The sequence below is a fragment of the Aphelocoma coerulescens genome, chromosome 2 (assembly GCF_041296385.1).
Source record: "Aphelocoma coerulescens isolate FSJ_1873_10779 chromosome 2, UR_Acoe_1.0, whole genome shotgun sequence".
NCBI classification, from domain to species: Eukaryota; Metazoa; Chordata; class Aves; order Passeriformes; family Corvidae; genus Aphelocoma; species Aphelocoma coerulescens.
In genome coordinates this window covers 92,963,838-92,991,025 of record NC_091015.1, presented here as the reverse complement: position 1 = coordinate 92,991,025, position 27,188 = coordinate 92,963,838, and the positions used below count along the sequence as shown (strand labels likewise).

The window sequence follows — 27,188 nt, the reverse complement described above, 5'->3', positions numbered from 1 at the left end:
CCCACATCTGGCTACAGCTTCCTTTCAGGCAGTTGTAGAGCATGTTAAGGTCACACCCGAGCCCCCTTTTCTCCAGTCTTTTCTTATGGAAAAAAATTGAAATTCTATCTGGTGGGAAAAAAAAAAATAAAATAGAAAAAAGTCAGAGCAATATTGTGCTCCCTCTTGCTTTAAGCACACACACAAAAAAAACCTGACAGAACTTCATCTGCTTATGAACTCTATTTCTTGATTGCTGATCTGTTTCTTTAACATATCCCAGTTTGGATGATTTACAACCTTTTAGCAAAAAATGCAGCTCTTTTGAAGAAGAAGAAAAAAAACAAAACGTACCAAAACCCCAGATTTTAATTCCATCTGCCCACTTTGTGAGCTAGTAGAATGCAGCAAGAGCCTCTCACTCATTTTGCTGCTTTGTTAACAACCAGAGAACTGCACATGCTCTAAATAGCCACATTAGGGCAATAAGGAACAAATCAGCCATGGAAAGGCTCATAGGACATGTTTGCACAGCTCACTAGCCATTGTAGCCACTGATAATTTTATCTTATCAAAAATTACGAAAATTATTAGCAGTACATGAAGGTCCAGAACTTGACTGGGATGCTAAAACAATTGTAAATTGATGCGTGCTAAAAACATGATCACTTTCAGGGTGAAAGAAAAAAGTAGCTGGTATGCAAGTCCTTTCCTTAGAGAATTCAGCCCCTGCCCCTTCCTCATTTTTATGGGACTGGGCACCAATGACAGGGGGTGATTTAGGGAAATATAGGAGGATAGTAACCTTCAATCTCTAAAGATATTTTCTTCATTAACAGTAAAGAGTTGAAGGTTGCCATTCCATAGCAGGAGCTTAATCTCCTATACAAAGGTAAAGACAAACATGACTCAATTTAAAAAAAAAAAAAAAAAAATGGAACTGGTCAAGGAATTATTTTTCTCCTTAAGAGGGGCTGGTTCTTGGCAAGGTAGCACAATCAATCTCGTAGCCCTATCATCTAGACAAACCAAAGTTGCAATATCTAGCAATCAACATTTCTTCACTGATGAATCATCTTCATTTAAGGAAAAACCCAAAAGATGATAGGGAATGGAAAGGAATACACCTTAATCCCACTGCACTTTCTGGCAGGAGGTCTTTGAAATATATTTATGAAAAACTGGAAAAAGAAGGAAAAAGAAGGAAAAACTAAACAGCATAGTAGACTACTATTGAGTTTAAAAGAAAACTTGCAACAAGATTAGGGGAAAGAGAAGAGTACAAACAAAAACAAGTTCATATGCCATTTATCCTTCTTCATTCAGCCCACATATTATTTCCTCTTGGCACATGTTAAGTGCATGCACTCCGTACACAAACCACAGGACAAAATGAGCAGAGCAATGCACTGAGTCTATATTACTTAGACAAACATCAAGTAAGGGAATTCTGTGGTGGTCAGACAATAAGGTTAAGATAATATATTTCTTAGGATTCTCTAACCAAGGAATCAAAAATAACTGTGCTATTTTTTTTTTTTCTGGTTAACCTCAAGCTGAAATGAAGGGTTTAAATTCATTTCTTCTATGGATTGAGACATGCTATTTTTAAGCATGTTTATTCAACAGATAACTTTGTTACAGCCCAGTATGTATTTAAATTATCGCTAAATATAGCTTCTAAAATTATGTAAATTGATGGTTTTTCGTTGAGACAGCACAACTTTAAATTCTGATTATTTTACGGGAGCCTAGAAGAATGAGACTTGCCCCAGAGCAAATGTTCTCTGCTGTTCTCTCAGTACCAATTAAGTCAAGTTCACAACTGCACTTTACTTCTGATAGAAAAGCAACTTTATGCAGGTAAACTGCAGGACAGTCAACACTTAAAATTTCACAGCTGAAACTGGATTTAGGTCAATTTTTTTTCCAGCTCACCCACACACTGCTGAGCAGTTGTGACAGCTCCTTCAGTTCTACCTCAAGGATGGGGTCTGTCTACAGAACGAGTCTTCACCTGAGTTTTGACAGGTCTGGTGTTTCAAGTTCAGCAAATGTGTGTGTGTCTGGGGAAACAAGCTGCCACTGTAACTACTTTTATTCTTTTTGTTGATTGTTTTCATTTTTGGTATTGGTTTTTTTTTTTAATCTAATAAAATGTCAGGTCCACAGAGAGCTACAACGAAGGTTCTGTAGAGCAGGTGGACTATGAAATGCTGGAAATATTTAGACAAACATTACACCAGTCAATTGTTTTGCTTTGGGTTTTTTTTGCTTAAGAAGAGTTCAACCTTTATAAAGCATCATTGTGTCTCATAGAGCAAACGTGGTTTTTACAGCCTTTTCTAACTGTTTAGATTAAACACTACAGTATAATTCCTTTACTATAATAAGGGAATGGTTTTTTTCCAAGAAGCAGACCATCAGTAAACCCTAATACACTTACAGAGCTAACATTTCATATCTACATGCAAACAAAAGTATATCCAAATAAAATAAAATTTAATAGAAATAAAATTGTAAGACTATTTTTAATTAGTAGCTTATTTAAACCCTTTATCTCTCTTAACTCTTATGCTATTTCAAGCATAATTTCTTTCTTTTCATATTGTAAACATATGGAAATGTGTGTAAAGATCAAGGATCTCACACTGAGTCTCTGTGTATCCATTCTGTAACCTGCACCTTCTTTCCATTCACCCAGTTCTAAGTTACACTTGATTTATAACCCCTTGACTCCAACTACTGGAATTAGTTAGTATAGCTGATGAATTCTTAGTAGATGCATGTAACATGCAGACAGATTTTGGGTTTTTTTAACTTTGTTATTAAGCCTGCATTTCAACAGATTAGCACATTTTTGCACATCTAGAGGCAGTCTCCTCCTTAGAGAGAGAGAGAAAGGAATGTCATAGAGGGACCATGCACCATCAGTTAGTTTCACCACATGAAACACGAACTGAACATTCCTGGGCTGATCCTGTCAATCCCTCCAATGCTTGCGGGTCTATTTTATATAAATAAATAAATATATATTATATAAATCTGTTTTCTGTGATAGTTCCTAACAATTTTAATTTATGAGAAAAGGAAATTTCCAGCTTCCAAGGAAGACACAAAGTGCCTTATTCTAGTTTAAGGAAGCTCTATGACAAGAAATTTTAGAAGTGCCAACATTTTCTGATCTATAGCAGACTTTCTTATTTATACATTCTGGGAGAGCAAAAAGGTGCATTATGCAGTCCTAATATTAATTCTGCAGATAAACAAATTGCAACATGGTTATTAACACTGTGTATGAAAGACATAAAATGAAAGCTTTTAGATCACGTCAAAAATCCTTTCAAAGTGTGTGCATCTCCTGCTACTGCATCTTCTTTTTCCTCTTCCACCACAAACAAAGTACTTGAGTAAAAGTTCTCAACTGGCGGGTGAAATTCTTGCCATTTACTATCAGAAGATATATCACAGTCTTCAACTAAAAACTATTTAGCTGGAAAAATCAGTGCTAGAAACAGTTATATGCATCTCTACACAAGGTAGCTTGACAGAATCATCACCTATGTGAGCAATTTTTGATGGGCAATGGGAAAGAAAGTAAGCTCTTTCAGGAGATATACTCCTCTACCATGTTTCACAGTGACAACTCCTGGGGACTATTTTGTCTTTTTATTGGTTTTTTTTGCAGCTGTTCATCCATACACTACACCAGACTCTCACTCCATTAGTTTTATTTAATAGTTTATACTCCATCTACCATACCTCTCAAAGGAAGACAAATCAAATAAGTACATTGCTACTTTGGCATACCAGAAACTACCAGAAAAAAAAAAAAAAAAAAGGCTTTGATCAGTCATAAATAAAACAAAAGTGTTGATATCTCTGTAAAGTTAGTACTGAGTTTACAAGCTTTAAAGTACCTACCACTCAATAGCACTCAGCCTTGGTTGATGTTCAGCATCCCACACAGTATTTAGCTCTGTTAGGTGACTTTACAGAGTAGGGCATTAATGCAGCACTCAAAGGGATTTTAACTGTTACAAATTGATTTCTCAACTCGATGTTGGTCTAGCAGCACTAATAACATCAATAAATACAGAGAGCATTTTCCTATAGGCATTCATGAAGTCAGCAAATGTCACAGGAAGAATATGGATATCAGCATGATGGCTAGTTGAAACCTGCCAACCCCTATTGCAGGATTCATTCGGAGAGTGGCTTCTCACACACATCTCTCTTCTTACACTCTGATACCCCAAGTAATCCATTCCTAACATGCAGAATCAAAGACAAACCTCTCAGGAACTTTTTCCTGGGGTCTCAAAACTTCTTTTTTCCATTAACTGGCAATCCTGCAACTCCAAGTCAAATGCCATGCGCCCGCACCAACTAGGTTACCCAGCTATCACATGCTGGATACTGCATTGCAAATATGTTTCTAGATGTTTGTTGTAATAGTTACTAAGGACTCCCAACAGATTATTGTGTGAAGTATGAACTACAGCTTGTCAGAATATTTTTCAAGACATGTCCATTCATAAAGGCTACGGTATGTCATGGACATGTACTAATTAATGATATTTTTACCACAAAGGTCAAGCGGAACTCTGGCATTGAAAATCATACTAGATCTCGTAGTAAAAATCTGACCATAAATGTTTCTTTATAATTCTATTTCCCACATATATTTACAGCAAAAAGAAATAGGCTTTGTTCAGTAAAATCTAAGTGTGACACTATCTTTGGCTATACCAAAAGATGCAACTGGAACAAGATGGCTTCTGTCCCCAAAAAGCCTTAGCATAGTGACTTAGAACTGGAAGAACATCACTAGAAATTAAATATGACAGAGAACAAGAGAAGTCTAGAAGGCAGGATAAGTCTCAATTCAAGAAACCCTCCTAAATAGTGGCTGAATTAGATTCATAAAACGACACATTTTTAATCAACTCCTAGAACATAGGACTGGTAATGAGTCTCAATTATTTTCTCTCACAGTTGCATATACAAAACCAAAAAGTACATGCAGTTATCTCTTCGTTTGTGAAATTAAAAAGCTAAGTGCCATAATTTTAACTGAGCTACTTTAATTACTTTAATTTACAATATTGTGTATGCATGTTCTGATAAAGAATAGCATTTTAAACTAAATTATACGCACAATATGAATGCTAAGGAAACCAGATATTTCATCAGAATAACTCACACTATTTAGCCCATCAATAAGTGAGTGATAAAGGTCCCTCCTTCACAATACACAGATGGTTTGTTGTTCTGAGTACAGAGTTCATTCTCCAGTGTATTGAAGAACAGGACAGCTGGTACTATTACTATTATTAAACCATTAAAATTCCAGAACAAAACACTTTCTGTAAAAAACACAACACTATTTTCTCTAAGTTTATGAAAAGAATGGAAACAAATCTTTTTTCAATTAAAATTCAATAAATTCTAATTCATTGAAACAAAAAACTTACACATGTGCTTTCTTAGAAAAACAGGAGGAATGCAGTACGTAATAGAATACATCTTAATCCCTACATCCTCATAACTACAAACTGTTTGGAACTCATTCTAAGTTGTGACACTAATGGAAATATCTCAATTCAAATAAACAAAAAAAAGGTCAGGTAGGTTATTAACTGCGTCAGCTTTTTACAGAAAATATTCTCCAAGTATTCTTCACTTTGTTCCAACTGTTCCTCAACATTCCACCCCAATACTCAAGATGACAAACAACCACATGTGTGAAGAGACTGTCCTGGTGAAGGAAGGAACTCGTGGTGCAGCAGCAATGCAAAAAGTCTGTGTGTATCAGGCGTAAGCAGGGACAAGGAGGAATTTAGAAAGACCATGTGGGCATGCAAGGATTACACCAGGTTAAACAAAATTCAGTGGGAGTTACAACTCGCACAGAATGTCAGGACAAGTGAAACAGCTTCTACTGCTCCAGTAGTAATGGAAGGTTGAACAGGGATTAAAGGTTGAACAGGTATTAAAGGTTGAACAGGGAAAATATCAGCCTGCTGCTGACTTGGACAGGTAACCTAGCGGCAGCAGACCTGGGTGATGCTGAGGGACTCAATATCACAACTAAGGTATCAAAGGCATCTGTTGTTTAGCAGAAGGGGTTCCAGAACTACCAGTTAGAGAGCAAATGTTCAACACCCCTTACTCCACCCGAGCCAGCAACAAGTGGAATAACACAAGGGTTGATCCTGGGACCTGTCCTGTTTAACACCTTAATCAAGAAGGGCAGGCAATAGAATGCACTCTCTGTATAGTTTGCAGATAACACCAAATTCAGAGAACCAGTTGATAAGCTTGAGGGCGGAGCTGCCACCCAGAAAGGCCTAGACGGGGTGAAGGAAGGGGACAAGAGTGACTTCATGAAATTAAGAGTACACATGTAAAATTGGGCACTTGGAAAGGAATAACTCCATGCAACAGCACAGTCTGGTTTTAATCACAAAGGAAAATGAGTCACCCACATTTAAGTGATACATTCAGTTACAAATTCTGAACAAGATTTGAAAGCCTAGTTGTATTTAATTTCCATAGAATACAGCCCGGATTTTTATCTAACAGCACTGAATGCACCTATTTTTCTCATGACATTCTACATTAAAAGCAGAGGTTTCCATGAAGTGATTACACAATCCATGAAGTGATTACACAATTTCCAGCCTACTCCTGGAAAAGATTTTTGTCACTTACATCTTACCTTTGTATGCAATAATTGGATGCTCAGCTCTGTGGCAGTGGGTATCTTCTGTTGTTGTTGGTTCCAATATTCCTAACACCCCAAGTCCTGCCAAGAGCAGTGTGAGGAGGCAGCTTCCTTTCATGGTGGTCATGCTGTCCTCCACAGCAGTCACTTCTTTTAACTATCTACTCTTCTTGCACTCATGTGGGAAAAGCACCTGGAGAATTCAAAGAAACTTATTTAAGAACAAGAGTAAACCACAGAAAAAATTAGACAATTCTTGACATTTAAAACACAACAACACTGCTTTCTTTCTGTGTAGCATTTGACTACTCAAAAGTATGCTGTCAGCTGCTCCTCAAATTACTTCACAAACCTATCATCAGTTACCTAATTTAGGAAAATCAATCTATCACCAAACAGGATTAAAAAACTGATATTCATTACTCCCTCTTTTTTATTTTGTAACTTGTGGGGAAAAGAATATTCTCCAACATTTTTTATTTTATCCTCTTAGATAGAAAAAACATATTTAAATCATCTTCCCTGTTCACTTGGATCCACTGCTTCTTGCCCTGCTTTCCTCAGAGATGAAGGAATGCTTTGACTTCTTCCAAGCACAAGGTAGAAAAGGAATTGTACCCTCATGTGAATGACTGCTTTGAGAGAACAACAGCCCTAGGGCATGTATTTTTTGCCTTTCTGTAGAGTTTGTATGTAACACCACAGAAAGGGGTAGGACAAGATTCACCTCAATGCTTTGACACATATTTCTGCTTTATAGCAGTGAGCATCACTGGTTCTGACACTGGCTTAGTCCCCATCCATTTTCCAAGACTGATGACAAGGCTGGGAATTGCAGACTCAAATGATGAAGACCCCTTTTTTAGTAAAACTAAGCTACCAATCGACAGTGCAATGTTTTCATTCAGAATCAGAATAAAGCTGAAGTTCAACTCCCTGATCTTTTGAAACATCCAATAACCAGACACCTAAATAAGTAACAGAATATGTACAGTGTCAATATAATTTTAGATCCAACCCAGTTCCTTTAGTTTTATCACTAAAACATTCCAAGCAGTAACAACCTCATCACACAACCCGAAAGAAACTTTCACCACTAGCAGCTTTACTGAGTCACACAGGCTTGCATGCTGATAACACGCAGATAGGAGACATCACTGCCTTTCATGAGGGAAGACCAGAGATCTGAGACAGCTCCATAAACGCAGAAAAGTCACTCTGATAAATTATGGGGCAATTTAGGAAAAGAAAATCAGCAATTTTGACTTCTAATATGTTTGATCTCACTGAATTATAGTGTGCCGTTTAATAAGGTGTAAACTTTCTATTTGTGTAAAATAAACATCCTAAATGCATAAAACAAAGGGCTGTTAATGCAAGGATACTCCACAATAACAGCAGTGTGTTTCAAAAGCTACACTCAGAAGGCAGGATGGACAGTAAACATTGGTCCCTAACATTACTAGCACCAGCCTTCATAACAGAAACTGCTCTTCTCTTACCACCTTATTTTGCCATCTTTAGTTGCCTTCCAGCTTAGACCTGGACACTTCTAACCCTCACTAATTTAAACTAAAATAAATAGATCAAAGACATAATACATCTGAGCAGTACATTTAATAGTCAATTTTAGCTTCTCTGCTATATTTTTTTCAGTTACTGAAAAAAAGGGGAGGAAGCTTCTAGGCAATTAAATTCATAGTCTTACCTTCCTAAGTAGTATCTTATGATGTCATGTACCAGTATGACTGTGGCCCTACAAATTGCTTGTGGCTCACAATAGGCAGTATCTGTTCATAGAAATTCTGGGTACTGAAGCATGTAGTGCATAAAGCACTTGTTCCAATGTTTGATAGTCCATTTTCTGCAAAGTTGATATTTAAATGTATTATGCACTATTCTTACACAAATTCACCCAGTTTATGTGGGTTATAGCATTCCTATTCCTAACTTACAGATCATACAAATACACTACTAACAGATACTTCTAATTCATATTTCTGTAAGATTACGTTTGTACATTTAGGAAGCAAAATGAAGGTCTAATAGCTTCATGAAGGTCTCAAAAGCTGTTTTTTCTTGCACACAGTACAGCAGCAAGTATCCCAACACCTAGGAATATGGTACTTTCATGTTATAAAAAAAAAAAAAAACCAAAAAAAAAAACACCAAAGAAAACCCCTTTTGTTTCTTTTAATTTTGAAGGTCTCAGAAATACTCATAAATGTGTGAATATAATGGAAAGGAATTAAACAAGAATGAAACATTTGTACTGAAATCACAGCTTTCTCTGTCTCCTTGGCTGTAAATGAAGCTTCACGGTCTTTATGTAACCAGGCTTCCATATCACAGCCGAGTTTCAAAAAAACCCAGCTTTACTCAGAACACGACAGAAAGATAATCCTGTTTCTCCAGAAAGAAAGAAAAGCACCACTACTCTTCATCCAAATATTAAATATGTACACAGGTATGGATGCCTTGGTTTTCATTACAAAAAGGATGATTACCTTCATGGGACTTAAGGACTAAGATGTAAATGCCAACAGGTCTGATGTCTTGTGCTCTGGAGGTATCGAGAGGACTCCTCCCTGAATTGAACTGTCCCCCCAAACAGAACTCAGTAACAGAAACAAAGATTCCTTCACACCATCACCTTTCCTTGGTCTCTAAATCCATACAGCATCCTCTTTCCTATCAGACTACTGACATGCCATAGGTGGTCTCTGACAGAGTTGTTTACATGTCATAGTCATGCTGTGGAAGAATTTTGGGGCCAAGGACTTTCTTCCGTACTAGCTGAACTCTTCCTCTCACTGCATGCATCTCACATGGCAAAAACTGAGGCAGGAAGACCTCCTTTCTCTCAATCACAATATCCAAAGACAAGGAGAAAGGAGAAACAAAGAAGTGTGTGAATGCACTTGACAATATATCTCAGAGAAAAATAATAACAGTCTAAATTTCTCTCTACCTCAACCTCTAGCTGTTTAAATGCACTGCACTATTTTATTAATTTAAGTCTATTATTGGTTTTAGATGTATTAATTTAAAAATATTATTGTAGGGAACTGTGAGGAGACGCTTACTTGCAACAACTGAAAGGAGAGCCGTCAGAGGCCCTAACTGGCAAGAGAACAGTAAATCAAGGCACTAGATAGAAACCTCATCAAAAGTTCTTTAAGTCACTGTCCACTTCATTACACAACTGCATGCATGGAAGGAGAAAGGAGTCTGGAGACTACACCTAATACACTGCTAGAGTAAAAAAAATAAAAAATGGTTTTTTTAAAGATCCCCAAACTAAACAAGCAAAACGAACCAAATAAAACTCCTCCCCCAAGAACCAAAAGACCCACACATCCCCAACCCCCACAAAAATTACAATTAAAGCCCCTCCAAAGAAACACACACCTTCAGCATATACCCACAGCACGAAGCAATGAACAGACACCTTAGAAAAGACTTCAAAACTGAATCTTTTTCCACAGAACTTGTAAGGGCGAGATTGCTCCCTTCTGTACATCCTTGAGTAAGGACCGCTGCACAAGTTCCATCGCTGCCCAAGACAACAGCTGTAAGAGTGAGCCTGTGGAAGCACGCTACACACACCTGAAATACTGCAACAAGTCAGAAGGCTTGAAGCAGACAAAACAATCTTTCCTGAAATCACCCCGTCTCCTTACTGAAAGTGCAGCTTTTGTGCCAAGAAGTGATAGCTAGCCTGAAGCAATAAGACAAGACAAGACAAAGCCAAGAGAATCCTAAACACGAAAAGATTAGGCTGGTTTCCCTGATTTCTGTATAATTATCATATGCAAATCTCTCTCACCAATGACAATAATGGTCAGGCCAAAACTCTTCAAAACATATCCAAATAGGGACACTGATGAGCTTTATAACTATTGCTAAATATTTGGGGAGACTGTATATTGACCTGTTATTTGCATAACTTTTCCAGCAGAAACCTTTATTCAGACTTCAACAAATTGCATTCTACAAGTTTGTAAAACCACCTCAGGATGCAAAATGAAAATAAAGCAGAATAAGCAGCGCTATAATATGCAATTTATTTCAATATATTATTTTATTTCTGTATGTAAACGGTCTTGTGCACTTACTCTATCCCTCATTCCCTTTGTTTTGATCCAGCTTGCCTAAAAAAAAAATAAAGACGAATGAGGCCCATCAGGCAAAGGTTATATCTTACAAATGTAGCATTTGGTTTCTCCAACAACAGTATTTGACGAAGAAAAAAACAGCAATTCAAGACTTCTGTTTTAGCCAAGCCAAAAAAAGACACCTATTGCTAAACAGAAAAAGTGTGCACAGCTAAGCAAAAGAAAGCTGCCACACTAGCTGCAGCTGTTCCAAAGAAAAGATGCTTTCAAATAATTATCTGTACTGATTCTGTAAGTGTCAGTTTAAAACTACACTTTCAGTGAAAGACGAAGTCAGCTTATGTCAATATAAGTATACTAGCAGCAGTCTGGCATGTTTAAAAGATGCCAATTTCAGGACTGGTTCTGAGTACAGGCATTCACAAGCAGGTCTGGGGTTTCTTTACATGCACACCAGTGTTTACTCTTGCAGATGCTGCTCATATAATTTGTTGCAGGAGATTCATTCCACTTTCCCTGGACACTTTGCTCCACATCTTAGTTTCCAAAATAGTAAAGATTTGAAAAAAAAAAAATTGCTCATGTGAAGTAACAACTCCAGATAACCTTTTTGCATTAGCACAAGTACTGAACTAATGAAACACACTATACATTACATGGGTTCATTAGAACATTAGAACAGAATTATGAATACAAAGAAAGATACTGTCTCATATTGCTACTGCATACACTTTAAAATAGTAATAATTATTTCATCTTTGGTCATGAAAATTTTATGAAAAATACCTACTTTGTCTACTGTATTGCTAGTGGTACCTTTGTTACAATTTATTAAAAGAAGAGAACATTTGCTTGCTGCAGCAAGCGACAAGGAAACAGGGAGAACTGTTGTTTCCTCTTCACCAAAAGAAGGCCACACTGCTGGGTATATAGTAAGCACATAGACAAATCAGGAAAGAGGGTACCAGCACTCACATGCTCATAAAACTGGAGTACATTAATACCTCTATGATGTACCCCAGTGCCTCTTTCTGTAATTCTTCTTGACTTGTTAAAACCAAACTCCTCAAACTCATACAAAACATTTGAGAGGAAGATTTCTGGAGAAAGGAATATATTAAAAAGACTCTGTCATCACACCTACCAAAAAATATAGCTAAATTCTAAGGCAATGTGTATGCTCTCAATTCACCAGTAGTGACAAGCCCTGGAGCCCAGAAGGAAAAAAGGTTGGGGGACAGAAGCAGGCATCAAGAGGGCTCTTCCAAGAAAAAAAAACAAACAAAAACCCACAAAAAAACACACAAAAAACAAACACCCCCCCCCCCAAAAAAACCAACCAAAACAAACCACCCAAGCAATCTCTTTTACTGTAGCAAATCTTGTTTCCTGTCAAATGCACAAAAACCCCCAAACCTATACCTCTTTAGAGTATAATTACTTCGAAATAGATTCCTTACTCAGTATAGCTTCAGAAAAACAATTTGCCTATCAGTCAGATACACGATTAGATTAGAGCAACAGCTCAAAGATCACCTCACTCAACATCAAGATGAGACTGGAGGCTATAGATCTTCTTCAGTGAAATAATCTAGTTGTACACTATCACGTCTCATCACTGGACCCAGCAATGCAGACTGTTTACTATGCAGCAGAGTAGCATATTCTAATTTGTATTTGCATAAAGTGAGAGTCAGCTTCAATTAAAAAACTGATTACTGAGTTGCTTCAACTTTTAATACTGTCATTCATTTCTGCAGTGGCATGTATTTTAAGTTCTGCAAGAGGCAGACAGCCATCAGCTGTCATTGACTAACGCAGTCAAAAATCAATCCTTGAATTCATAGTGACATCCTGCCAAAAGACTGCTAATATCTGTAGCTGAGGGTGACAACTAATAAAAGAAGAATCTGTCATCAAATCTAGTTCTCTGGCACTTCTCAAAGAGCTGATACTTGTGATTTGTGCAAAGGAAGCACTGCTTCAAGAACAGTGACCTGAGTGAAGCCAGGCATTTGTAATAACACCTCGGAACTCAATTATCACATTGTGGGCTTCTCTTCCTCAGAGAGAGTGTAGAGCCAGTGGACCACAGCTTCCTGAGCAAACACAGGCCAGCCCAGCAGGCCCACACAGAAGAGAACCACAGGCAACTTAAGGGTAGGAGTAAAGTCAAATCAGCACAGACTAGGTCCAAGTTCCAGCAAAATCTCAGCACTTTTTTCAAATCCTTTTTTTTTCTTAGCTATCCATTAGCTCCTCAGCGTTTTTGATATCCTCCCAAGGCATGGACTCCTACTTAAAGTTTCCTTCCACTCATACCTAGTCTCTTGTTCCAGTCATTGAGAGTGCCTTTCCCCATGCACTGCTTGGGACATCCACTGAACTGTGATCCTTAGACTGGCCATCAGAAATGAGGTGATAAAAGGAAGGATTCTCCACCTCAGACAAACTACAAAGCCAGCAAAGTTTTTCTTTTACAAAATACCTTTAATGGAAAAATAAAATGGTAATGATTGTTTGCAAATAAAGGTTTGAAAAGTGGAAGAAAAAACAGAGGAGGTTTAACAGACAAAGGAAAGGCATGAAGTGAAAGAAAATGATCCAGGAAAGGACGGATGTGTCAGCTAGGGCAGGAAAAGGAAATGGAGAAGGAAGAACTGTAGCAATTAAGGGATTGACACACATACCCCTGCATTTTATCTTCTCTTTTCTCTCTACGCAACACTTGCCTGCTCCTTTTCCAGTTGGTACTACTACTGACAAACCAAACACATTTTCTTAGGACCCAACAGACTGTCAACACCATCAACAACACAGAACACAAGCTGTTCTGTAGTAGAAACACAGTTTCAAGTGCTGAGAGTAATAACAGTTCAGAACAGAGTCCATACCACAGGGTCCTGTTCATTTTTAAAAATTAAAGAGTTTCAAAACAGGGTCAGGAAGACCTTCAGAAAAAGGACCCATTGATAGCTATAAAATGCCTAGAAACTCCCATTTTGTAGTGTGAAATTCCTGAGCCCGAAACTGCCACAATGTTCTGGAAAAATCCTACTAGCTGATTGCTGAGGTCTTACCCTCTTCCCTGAGCCACGTGCTGTCTGCTCCTGACAAAGACCAGATGCTGGGCTGGATGCCCCGCTGACCAAGCACAGCCATGTTCCCATTTTCTGCTAAGGTCTGAGTCTTGTACTGCAAGCTTTCCAGTCACAGAAAAAGTGAATTTTGAAATTTCACCAGTGAGAATTAGGAATCTGTGTGAGACCAGAGTCACAACTACAAGTAAAGCTGTGATTTAATTTGCGTTAACAGTGTGCTGAAACTTCACTATATATAAAAATACTCTTAAATTACAAAAAAGCTTGTGTTTTGAAAGCTGTCCAAAAAACTAAACAAAACCCACCAAAAAAAAGGTTTAGAAACATGGATTGATTGAACTAAAAGCACAAGTTCAGGACTGGGTGGACATCCATGAAACAGAGCAGCAAATGACAATGCACCAAGATAACCATAGGAAAAAATTAGCTTGGAAGAGAGAAGTTGTATCACTTGAGCAGAGGATGAAGAAGATTAAGATTAGAGTTGGATGAAAATTTTTGTCAAATCTTCAAGATGGATAAAAGCAGTTTCAAGCAAAGGCAAGGTTAACAGAAGCAGGTAAAAAAGAGGCAATAAGAAAGTAATGCAAGCTTAGCTGTTGCATTCTATATAAATTGGGAAAAGGCAACAGAGAGATTGGAGTCACATGTGTTGAATAATTAAAAAAGAAGATCATCACACCACAGATTATTGCTGTAGCCATCTGGACACCCTTTTTATATTTGTAAACTGTACTGAAAAACGTTCCAAAATTTGTACATGGATATAAAGAGAAACCAGAAGGAAGACAGTGATACAGCAATTTCAAATAGCTGGGTTTTTTTAAAAAACATATATTCAACTTAAAACAGTTCTCTGTCATTTTGTGTATCACTGTATAAAAGTATTTGATAGTAGCTGGTATTTAGCTTTCATAGAAACTTAATATAATACATTTCAAATGTGAATCACCAATCTAAAGGACAAAATTGTACTGCTAAAACAACACTGTGAGTGGATATTCTGAACATTATTACTAGGCAAACTTCCAAAATAAAGATTATATTAAAGTAGTTACTACTTTAAGGAACTGCTGGATGAGCTCCAAAGTGTCATGAAATTACTATTGTGACATCCTGCTTCAGTTGGATAATAAAGGCAACTTCATCTTCTTGCAGGGGGTTCAGTGCTGCAGTTCTTTGGTACAGTTTTAAAGGGCAGTGGGTATTAAATAAACACTTCTCAGCAAATGCATGGTGGTCACAGCTAAGACAACCAAAACACAGTGGAGGAGAATACACCTTTTATGGAAAATCCACTCAGCCCCATGGCCCCATTTGCAAATGCATTTCAGACTCCCAACTCCTCTCAACTTCCATCTAATTACCAGCTTTTGATTTGTTTCTTTCCATCAATAACCAATATATTCTGTCTTCACAGCAACAGCTTAAGAGACAGCAAAGTTTAGCAGACTGATATGAGGGACAGGGAGAGGTGAGGTAGCTCAGGCTCCCATCCCACATCACTGCTACAGAACAGTTCTGTTCCCCACCTATTCATTTATATGTAGCTTTTCTATCGTAGGTATTCAAAACACCTACTTATTTCACGAAGCTTCTGGATTCTTTCACCAGTTCTTGGATAAACAATAGTGTATCTAATGGGATAGGTGGCCTGAAACATCCAATGGGTCAGTCTGCACTGATTATACAAAATGCCTAGAGTATCAGAGAATGACAGAATGGTTTGGGTTGAAAGGGACCTTAAAGATCATCTGGGCCCAGCCCTGGTCGTGGTGTCCCACAGGCAGAGACACCTCCCACTAGAGCAGATTGCATAAGGGGCAAGTAGGCTACTACTTCACTTTGTTGTTCTTTAACAGTACCACTGTGAAGATGATGATTTAGATATTTTATACATCAACAAAATTTTTACCACACACTTACAAAGATTTACCACACAAATGAAAGCACTGTTTAATGTTTCCTCTAATTCCCATGACTATAAGCAAAGGGGGTTCCACCAATTCAAATGACACTCTTCCCTATCAGATCTTGCATATAGATCTCTGATTCAACTAGAACTGCAACAGAAAAACTGGACAACTCGCCTCAGTATCAGTTCTGTCTTCTGAAGATGTTCATCAGAAACATAGGAAACCCTGAAAAGTCAGAGTCCTGGAAAGGAGCCAGAAGGAAAAAAAATTATTTCTGTTAGATCTTTCTGAAAGTTCATCCACAGTTTTAGTTATTCACTAAATCCTGAAGTAAGATACAGGTATTTTAAAATTTCTGTGAAATATCAAGTTAATAAATCTTTCCTAAAATAAACCAGGTAAAATTAAAAACAATGCAAGGCACAAAGATTTTCAAAGACCATTCTACAACTAAAACATCCAATTCATCAGATTTTGCAAAAACAAAAGGCCAAATTCTTTATTACTACAATGCTTATACTCAAGACCCCATGTATTCACATATATAGGTGTTACACATATGAGGAACATCCATGCACATGCCTGAACCTTGTCAGTACAAACTTGATTATTTTTTATTAGATCCTAAAATATAGCATGACACACACACAAAAAAAAGAAAAAAACAGGAAAAAAAGAAAAAAAAAAAGAAAGAAAAGAGAAAGAAAAAATCCTTCTAAGGAGAATAAATCATAATTTTATATTCTTCCTCCAACACAACAGGTAAAAATTTCAGTTCTATTTTTAAGTCTGTTTAAAAGTAGTAAAACTTGACTTGACACAATAGAAATCATATACTATCTGGTGTAATGCTCTCTATGAAGCTGTCAAACAACAAATAAGGAGATGTCAAATAACCTGAAGTTAAATGAGGAATGAATGGCTCTTGACATATTTGTTTCAATAAAGGGAAGCCTCTTGTGTGTTTTCTTCAGAGCACTGTGCTGCTCTGTGTATTTGTGTCACAAAAATAATAAAATAAATATACTCTATTTTTTGCAAGTCTGAAATATCCTCTTATTTTATTTAGATTACTTAGATTTCCATGTTTTATCTAATTCTTAATGATGACACTCTTTTTAGTGATTTCCATTTACAAGCTTTCAGGAAAAAAATCTATTTCATAAAGTTATTTCACAAACTAACAATGTTGTGAAAATCCAATTTGTTTAGTGACATCTATCCCAATGGTTTCTCAGTGGCTGACAGCTTTCATCAGTCAAAGACTAAATTACACGAAGTGTCACTGATGTCTCCATCATATCCAAAATCACTTCAGTAGCCTTGTAGCCATCCTTTCTCATTTATCACTTTGGAATCTTATAAGCATACAGTATGTACGCACAGATTGCATACATTGAAACATAGCTCTGACTGCTCCTTTTGAGGAATCTACACTTCAGAGACCAAATGTGTCAAGGTCACCTTGAGCTCATAAATAGAAACACATAGGATGATTACGTCTTTGCTCAGATTTTTCTAACAGTAAAGGCACAGATTCAACTTTCCTGGGTTGCTTAGCTTGTATTTTCAAGAACCCCCACAGCTGATTAAAGGGAAACTTCCTGACCATCCTTCATTTTGTACCAAGGCTGGATAACGTGTAGTCTCTAAGATCCTTAGCTAGTGCTGCCTGAGGCCACCAGGAAAATACATGTATATATTTTTGGGTGTGTTTTATGTATATAGCACACCCAAAAACCATACAGGACAGCCTGCACCCCTTTTTGTGCTCCTCTATGTCCATCCAGCCTTCCAGTCTTGTAGACCTCAGTTCCTCTCATTTTTGAGGTAAAAAAAAGTTTCTGTCATCAGCAGAAGAGGGGATTCATTTAAACACAAATAACATGCTAAAACACTACCTTTCCTTTCCTGTATTTGCTTTTATTTCTTTTCTTCACCTGACAGTGGTACTAAAAATGCTCTTACAATATTAAGATCTCACAGTCTTCATCTCTTCTCCTCTTCTGTAATCCTTTTGCAGTTATATTCTTTCTCCTTTATTTACTAAGTCTTTGCTTTAATGTCATTTGCATATTGCTACAGAAAGACTTGTTGTTAAATCTACTTCCAGTACAACAGTCCAAGACCAAATCTCTAGAAGGAATACCAAGGAAAAATGGCCATTAAATAAAAAAATCAACCAAACAAACAAGAAAGAACCCTTGGAAATGGTCTCTATTAATGGCACAAGGTAAAACACAAGTACAATAAAATATTTTACAAATAAACCCTTTTCTTTGGCTGTGGGTGTGGTGTTGAAAAGTCAGAGCAGGAAAGTGTCACTCTACACAACAGTGGTGCAACTAAATGCAAGTATCACAGGTATGAGAAGGGCCTGTGGAATCTATTGTTGGAATTCAAAATAAAGAGCCCAAAAGGAAAATGCTGAGGATGCAATGCCTTTCCACTGGGTACTTTGTGCAATAATAAAATGCGGAATTTGACATAGAGAGGGGCAAAAAGAAAAGAGACTGGACACACAAAAACCCCACACCAAAACCACACCAAACAAGGAAACTTGCTTATATTGTAGGCATCTGGCCAAGTAAAAAGCTGGCAATTTATGGCAGTGTTAGGAAATGTGTAACTTGAGAAGACAGATATTGAAAATGCAAATGACACTCAACTTACCAAAGAGTAATAACAAACTTCCTAGAAGGATGTGGTTGCTATGCTCTACCTCAGCAGGCTTCACCCCAGAGAGAGGATGGGACTCTCTCTGGAGCACACACTTCAGACATAGGAACAAATTCCCCCCATCCTTTCATACGTGGCCAACTCTTTCTTCTGTTACATACCACTTTCACCATGATGCTGATGGGACAGCTGCAGAGTGACCTAGCAGAAATCCTAAATTGCTCATGTCACCATAATGCATTCTGTTTCTTTCACTACAGCCCTACCAATTTCTATAACTTTTACAGAAGAAATTCAGTGCAGAGTTCAGAGCTCTGCTTTTTAAAAAGACACAAACCTGTATTTACACCATAATGAACACATCATGTAGAAAGATGTTGAAAACAGAAATTGAAACATATTGTTCTCACTGGAAAAAATCTTTGCAAACCTTCAGTGCTCTGTAAACAATAAATAACTGAAGCAGAGGTCATCTCATCAGGTTAACCATGAGCCGTGCTGCCAAGATAGAGAGTCTGCTCCAGCTAGGCTGTGCTAGCTAGGACATGGATTAACAGGGATTTCAATTTCCAGGGCTGTCAATCTTGCTTGTTTTCCAGCACTGGATTTCACCACATTTTATAAAGATACAATCTGAATCCGAGTGAAAAATAATTCAAACTGCTTCAGTGGTGTTGCCAAAAGGGCTTCCAGAGCAAACAGATTATACATATTTTAATGCACACACTGCAAGTATAAAAATCTCTGTCGTGGGGAAAAAAATATATATATAAATGCACCAAACTTGGATCAACAGAGTCAGCTCAAAAGGTCTCAAAGCAGTACCTTTTTCTACAAATTCTTTTGACATTTTCAATCATCACAACAAGAGAAAGCATCCCCTGAGACTTTGGACAAATGAGAGATATCTGGAATAATTAAAGGCAGCATCTCTATTGCAGGGAGTGTGACCTGAAGGAGGGCAGTTGTGCCAGTGGGGGGGAAGCTGAACCTTACCCCTAGCTAGAATTTTAAGCATAAGAAAAAAAACAGAGAGATTAAAATTATAAATCAAAGACCATTTAGTTTCAGACCAGGTGTTAAAACCCTGCTTCTAGATGCCATTAATCTCAGAGATTTAACTGGCTTTAATGGGAAGAGTCTCATTCTCTGTAGCAAGACACAAAGACTCTTCCATTAGGCACAATGACCTCATCCATCCCTCTCTGATCCTTCTTCACCTCATATGCAGATTCAAGCACAGCACAATTCATCACTTCAGTACAAAGCTCTTTGCAGCTCAGTGATCTGCAGTTATGTTACACACCAGGCACAAAATTTGTGAAAGAGAATGAAGCTCCTTCGACTTGGAAATTGCTATTGCTGCTTTGAAGCAATGCAGGTTCCTTGTAACAAAGAACAACTATTGCTAATGAGCTTTTCATTGTTGTGCTTCATTTGTTAAAATTCCACAGGTCCGGCACAAAGGAAAATCTCCCATCACTACACACACAGTGCCACAAGGAAGACACCAGAAGAGTTAGAAGCCCAGGAAGAAGAACTTTTCTTCATGAATGGATGAGGTCAAAGAATTAGGTGGGTAGGGAAATGGCTGACCTAAGCAATACTTTAAATTGGTCATGATTTATGTTATATACCTCTTCTTCTTTCCTTTTTAACTGCTCTTATTCTGCAATTCCTATCCATTTATCTAAAACAACACCCTTGTATCCCCTCTTCCTGCAAGAAAAATACTCTTTCTTCAGGACTGTACATCACTATTTCAAATTTTCATATCATTTTTGTCTCTGCAAGTCTTGGCCGTATTACTTAGAAATTCTCAGTCTCCATTTCAGTTTCTTTAGATTCATTTTTGCAAACAAATTTCATTTTTGCCAAGAGCTCCTAACCTCTCTGACCTCACCAAAAAAAAAAAACCAACCAATTTTTTCCTCCATAATTTTTTTATTTCAAGTTCTCTTGGAAAACTTCCCAGAAGTACAGATACTGGTACAGGAAGTTGGAATACTCTTTAATACTTTCATGGATCCATCCATCTCACATCCATAAACCACTGATGGAAAACCAAACACACCATTTCTTTCATTCCCAGTATCTGCTCCTCTCTAAGCTCCTAAAATTCTGTTAATTCTTCAGAATTTTATTCAGTAGTTTCTCAATCTTTTCATTCAATTCTTCCTTCAGATCAATCTACCTATTTTCCTCCAATCTTCTCCCACGACGATCTTTTTTCCAGTAGTCTTACCTGTTCCATTTCAACTGCTATCATTATGAAACTGTCACTTTTAACCTTTCCCCTTTGATCATGATAGCTCCAACACTTTGCTTCTTGAGCTAATTTGCAAGCACAAAAATATCTCCAAATTTATCAGTGTTTTCTCATTCTCTTTGTACTTCCTTTAGGCTTTGCCATTTCATCTGGCTTATCTCTACCCTTGAAGTCTACTGTCTCTACACCAAAACAGGGATCACTAAAACTTACAGATTGAGAAAAGGTGTTCTGGTAATTCCATGCTTCCTGACAGGCACTACAGACTGTACAGGGAACACAGTAAAGAGAAAACTGAGATTTTTGGACTAAGAACTGAACTCTCAAAGAAACAGCTTGAACATATTAAAAAAATTCAATTGTAATTTATCAAGTGCCAAAATAAGATTAAAAGTATTTATCTTACAATGAGGGAAAAGGCTCCAAGCTCAGTGGGAGAGCTCAAATTACATAACAGCTTAGCATTTTTAAAAATAGTGTTAGCAACAGAGTTCTCTTCTGGGACTGTACCCTGCAACCTTACTGTTTATAAAATAGTATGTAAGAACCACCACAGTGGGTCAGGCTGGCTGTTTAGCCCAGCTGAAATGACAAAACCAACTCAGACAAAACATCCAGCCTGACCTCCTACTCTGTCTCCAGGAGCAGCTAAGAGCAGATGCTCAGAGCAGTCATATACAAAAATTCTCTTCAACTCCTCCCAAAGCCCTTCATACTTTCCAAAATTTGCAGCTCAGTCACTTCCTTACCCAGATGTAATACCTTTGTTTATCACCTCTTTTTTTTTTGTCTTCTATTTTTTCCCACCTCCTTTTCCAACTTTGTTTAGAAGCTCATTATACCCGTGCAGCACACACAGCATGCTGTGGCAAGGGATTTCAGAACTGACTTACACACTATGCAAAAAACCAAAACACTTCTTTTCCTAGCTTTAAAACTGTTCCCTGCCTGTTTCACCTCATCTCTTTTCTAATACAAAATTAGGCAGCACTGAGTATTCATTTCCCATCCACACACCTCACAGTTCCTATAATTTTATAGACACCTAGCATTAGCATCTGGCCACTATCTCTTCCAGTCTGGAAACTCTCATCTAGTTAGTTGTTCTTGCATGGATGCTGCTCCATGTATGAATTCTGCATCCTGCTGCTCTTCTTCATTCTTGTTGCCCTTCTCTGAAACTTTTCCTGCTCTATTCCATTTGTTCTGAGATGACAAGACCAGGACAGCACACCATATCTAAGATGTAAAACATCACAGATTTAGAAAATGCTCTAATATTTTGATTTCTCTCTTTTCAGAGCAATTCCTGATATAAATTTACTTCTTGATTGCTACTAAAGTATAGGGCTGATTTTTTCAATAAATTGCTGCTTATAGTCTCAAGTCCTCAAGCTAACTCAAAGTATTTTAACATTACTGATCCTGAATTTCTTCCATCATTTTAATGGCCACCTGGTTTTATACTGTTCTTTTGCATTATTTCAGTCGGCCCCCTTTTTTTTTTACCTTCTTTTGTCCTTAATAACTTAGTTTCAGAAACAAACCTTGTCACCACACTTTTGTCTCAAGTCACTTATGAATATGAAAATACCCCTGGGCATTCACAAGGATAGCTATGGAAATCCACTGGTGATTTCCAACACACTTTTCTCCTGAAGTTTTTTTCCTTACCTTTTAACCAATTATTTACACAGTTGTCAGTCCTCCTCCTTAACTTGTGCTTGTTTAGTTCCTTTAAAAAACTTACAAGAGAACTTTGAATGTGAAATACTTTTTATTAATTTAAGTAGAACAATACATCCAATGATGTCTTTCATCTGCATGCCAGCTGTCTCCTTCAAAAGACCACAGCATTTTAGGAAGACTTGACTTCAAATCACAAAAATGCCAGCTAGGTAAGATCTCTGGGAGTCATCCAGCCGTCCAGTCTCACTAGCCACTAAAAGCCACAGAAGATCAGGTCAGCGGCAGCACTGTTCAACTGAGACTTGAAAGCTTCACCCCTGGGAGAGCTGCCGTCCCCACCACATCCCCAGGTAATTTTATTCAGTGTTGCACTACATTCCTATGGAAAAAGTTTTTCCTACAATGCCAAATCAGAATACTTCAATTTGCAATCTGTATACATTAACCTCCTGATACATGGTTTGCCACAACTAGGAACATTGGCTGTATCAGTGGCTCATCTTTGTAAGCATCCTTCAAGTAGTTGAAGGATAAAATTAACCAGTTCACCAGTTCTTAAACATGCTCTTAATCAGGCTTTTATTCACAGAAATCAATCCTTTCTCAGTATCTCCACTATAATACTCAATGTCCTTTCTAAAACAGAGATACTAATCTAATTTTTTAATTAATCCACTCAGTTTAAACAAGAGGCCCGTTGGTTTTTAGATTCCCTGAGTCCACATGAATGCTTTCTGAAATATGGCATCAAATTAGACATCTCTAAGTATTCAACTGCTGAGACACTTAAAAGCAAGGGGCTGCCTACTGCAGTCTGTAGCTGGTCCATTTCACTCTACCATTCATAAAAAACCTGGGTAAACTACATCTGGACCTGCTAAATTGAGAACATGCAATTTGTTCCAGAAAGGCAATCTCCTAAGCCTCCCATAAGAAGGTTTCCAAAACAGGAACCACCCCACACCCAGTGGTGAGCACATGCACACAGGAATTACTCAGTTTTCTGCCATTGCTTTATCTCGGATCATTCATTTCAGTGTCATACACAGGTCACACAGACTCTTCACGCTGGCTTCCTGCTCTTGGTGTGGTTGAAAAAAGCATTTATTAACTTTCTGTTTTGCCTGATAGAGGAATGTTTTGGTCTTATTTCCTTCTCTGAACACAGACACAGCTTTTTTTAAGATGTCCTCTTGCTTTTGATAGTCTCGTCTACCTTGTCATTTAGCTATACAGGCTTCCTTTTCCTAAGACGTTTTTAGACTGATGGTAAGCATTTGTGTGGAGCCTTCAAAACAGTATCCTGAAATAGTCACCTACAAACATGTTACTCTTACAGTTACCCTTTCAGTATCACTTTAAACAAACATCCCCCTTTTTACATAGTTTCCCTTTTTGAAGTTGAGCATAATTTAAGAGAGGTAAGAAGACAGGAGAATTGCATGTTCTTTTTCTTTTATTCCTCCCATTTCCATTTGTTGAATTTCCTTAGCTTAGGGAAAAGAGAAAGGCAGAACAACTGTAATGGTCTACAAAGTCACATCACAAGTCTTTTTTCCAGACATCATCTTACAATCTCTCCATGACATCATCATCTACTGGCTGAACAAAATGAAGTCTCTTACCCACCTTTTAGTCACCATCCCTCTGTAATCAAGTACTGCCTCTGTTCAGTGTTTGTGCAGAGCCAAAGTGGGGTCCTGGGTCTACCTTGGAGGCTCCTAGGAGTCAAAGAAACACAAAAGAGAGATAATAGGTATTGAGGAGACAGCTCATCAGCAATTCTCAGACATTTATTGCAGAAATAAAACATGTCTTTCAAGTCAATAAATTAGAAATGTAAGGCACTTTAACAATACAGTGTGAACAAGAACCAAATGGAAAGAGATAGGAAAAAAAAAATCATTCTTTAAAATACCTGGCAGTTTGGGATGAGAATCAGAAGAGGAATACTTGCTGCAGAATTACCAAAATCCATGAGATGTGAATTTGAGAAAAATCCTTACTATAAAATTTTGCCTTGGTGCCTTAACACCACTAAAATTAAACAGGTCTAATACATGGACTTAAATCTGTCCCTGAGTAAAATCCATGACAAAATTCAAATGGGTAAAACTTTAGTAATCTTCCATCTTCCCACAAAAGATAAAGTTCAAGTGAAAAATGCAGTTACTGTCTAATATCTCAAAATAATACAAAGGGCATTTTCAAGAAAGAGATGCATCATTAAGCACATTTCAAGACAATAACCCATCTTATAGGAATGACAAATACAATATAAATATTAAAAAAATTATCTTGCTTTTTTATTTATTGAAACAAAGAAAGTGTTTCTAATCAATCAAGTGCTATCTCTACTTGAAACATGAAGACAGGAAACACATAGCAGTTTCCGGCTCTCAACACCTCAAGAAAAAGGCACTTCACAACAAAGAACAGTAGTACTCTGTCCAGTTTAAGCATTCATTTCCTAGATTGAGAACATCTACGGAACAGAAAAAATACACTAGCAATCAACAGTTCACCCTTGAACCTAAACAGAGACACGAGGCAAAAAAGGAGTCATTGTTCCACTCTGTTTACTCACTTATATGAAATGAGTGTACTAGATGACTAGAAGTGTTTGTGATTTTTTTCCAGTGCTTTCTTGACTTATGGAATATGGGGAATTATAAGAGAGAACTGGGTTGTGAGCTGTAAAACCTGCCTGCAGAGGCCCATGGCAGCACAAAGGAGCACATGGCAGCACACAGAGGTTTGTCTCCACCGGACCCTGGGGGAGGAGGTGTCACACATCAGACCCCTACGAAGTGTGTCGCTGATGTGGCAACACAGGATAGGTCACACCATGTAAGGAAATGCTGTGCCTTAGAGAAGTGTATAAAACCACCTCACTCCTTTGAATAAATGATTCAGATTCCCTGCTGGTCTGGGTCTGTCATTCAATTGCCGACAATGGAAGTCTCAGGAAATCTACCAAACGCATAAGGTTAAAATGCTTGGAAACATCATACCAATAAGAAGAATTCTCCAGGTTAGACAACAAAGATTCAGATTTATGTTTACCACATCAAAATTTCTCAAGAATCCCATTCTCCCTATCACCAAGTACTTCAGGTTATAATTTACATGTTTTCTCCTAAATTAAGAATTTATATCATATGTGCACATATACACACCCCTCCGTGAAATTCAGTGACGTCAAACTCTGCTGTAGAAGTTACCAAAAGCAGATTTAGATGGTCTTCTCCATGCCATAGGGATCAATCAAAGCTAAAGGACAAAAAGTCACTTTCAGTTTCATAGTCCAAGGTGGTAGGAGAAGCTTATATTTTCAACAAGACTTTGCATCACCTTTTCTTTGCCTCCCACTTTTCAGAGAGGCAAGGACAAATTTAAAACTTGGAAGAGGACCAAATTCTGCTTTTCATACTACTACGTACCAAAGAATATTCGAACACCTCAGCACTCAAACTACCCGTCACCAGTGCATGTTGATGACAAACTACTCTGAGACATTCAGTCTGTCAAGTAATTAATTATAACTGTTACCATGCAGTAAGTTCTACAGACAACTACAAGCAACCCATCTCCAAGATGCAGTGTGCTAGTGATTTATGTATGCACTCACTACACCAGAATGAGCAGCTGAATTATTAGACTCTGAAACATTACAAAGAAGGCTTTATACACCTCAATTTTCCTAAACAAGCCTAACAGTACTAGTGCTTTCTACAACCACTTGAACCTGCCCATTGTCCCTCCACCATTCACTTCCCAATTCTTACTTCTACATAAATATACCAGATTTTATTTGACCAAAATAAAAGCTTTAGCAAGTTTACTTTTATTCTAATCTTAATAATTGCCTAAACAAAACTGGAAAGCAGAGTATGAACCCACCATATTGATATACAGAAAACGTGCATGCACATAAAAACTAATACATAAAGGTTAGATTTCTACAGATTCACGTCTTCCTTCCCTTACACTTCTTCATATGGCAACCCTGCTGCTCCTATGATTGTGGTGGCACTCTCATCAAGCACAACACAGTACATGCTGTGGGTACGGTAACACCAGAAACTAGCCTGAGTATTCACTAATTTAAGCTAAAATTAGGCTCTCTGTCTACACAGCCCACACCAAACCTGTCTTACAGAAACTGTAAATAAAGTCACCAAAATTAGAAGTCTAACTGCAAAAAAACCACATCAGTTATTTTACTGGGAGGTATGCAACCATGGTTTATTTTCCTTTTCTTTGGTTTAGCATCAGTTGCTAAAGCAAAAAGGCTGGTGTTGCTTTGCCTCATGCCTCTGTCTCCCACTCTTTCCTTTCAAAATGACTACTGGAACTGATGATCAGTTTCAGTCTAACACAAAAACTTCCATAAAAATGGTCAGGAAAAACAACAGACAAACTCACTTTCCAAACAGCTGTTTGTCCCTACTCTCAATGATAAACACAGGTACACAAGAGGGGAATTCAACCATGATATATTTTATTTTCCAGAAGCCCATAAATTTAAAAGAATGGGACAGCAGGACAGAGGGTGGGACTTGTGCAAATGGATAAAAATACACATAGGTGTATATTAGTGGAAGGTTTCAAGAAATCTTCACAAGATTTAAAGCTAAACACATGGCAGTGCTGATTCCTGCTGCTGATAGGATATGGTACTAAAGTCACTGGTATGACCCAGCT

The 27,188-nt window shown here is 37.6% G+C and overlaps 1 protein-coding gene across 14 annotated transcripts in view; it reads right to left on the bottom strand.

The window, feature by feature from the left end:
- The window catches only part of SEMA5A (semaphorin 5A), a 318,019-nt gene that overhangs the window by 210,161 nt on the left and 80,670 nt on the right, over positions 1–27,188 (bottom strand). For 12 of the 14 annotated variants that reach the window (XM_069004052.1, XM_069004056.1, XM_069004053.1 and 9 more), the window contains 2 exons: positions 24,111–24,202; positions 6,704–6,902 (listed from right to left, as the gene is read on the bottom strand). In XM_069004052.1, the coding sequence (XP_068860153.1) occupies positions 6,704–6,836 (133 nt within the window). In that variant the 5' untranslated portion in view covers positions 6,837–6,902; positions 24,111–24,202. Of the gene's footprint in view, positions 1–6,703; positions 6,903–10,827; positions 10,849–24,110; positions 24,203–25,660; positions 25,702–27,188 lie in introns of those variants that run through there. The other 2 variants (XM_069004058.1, XM_069004060.1) reach the window with 2 other exon arrangements.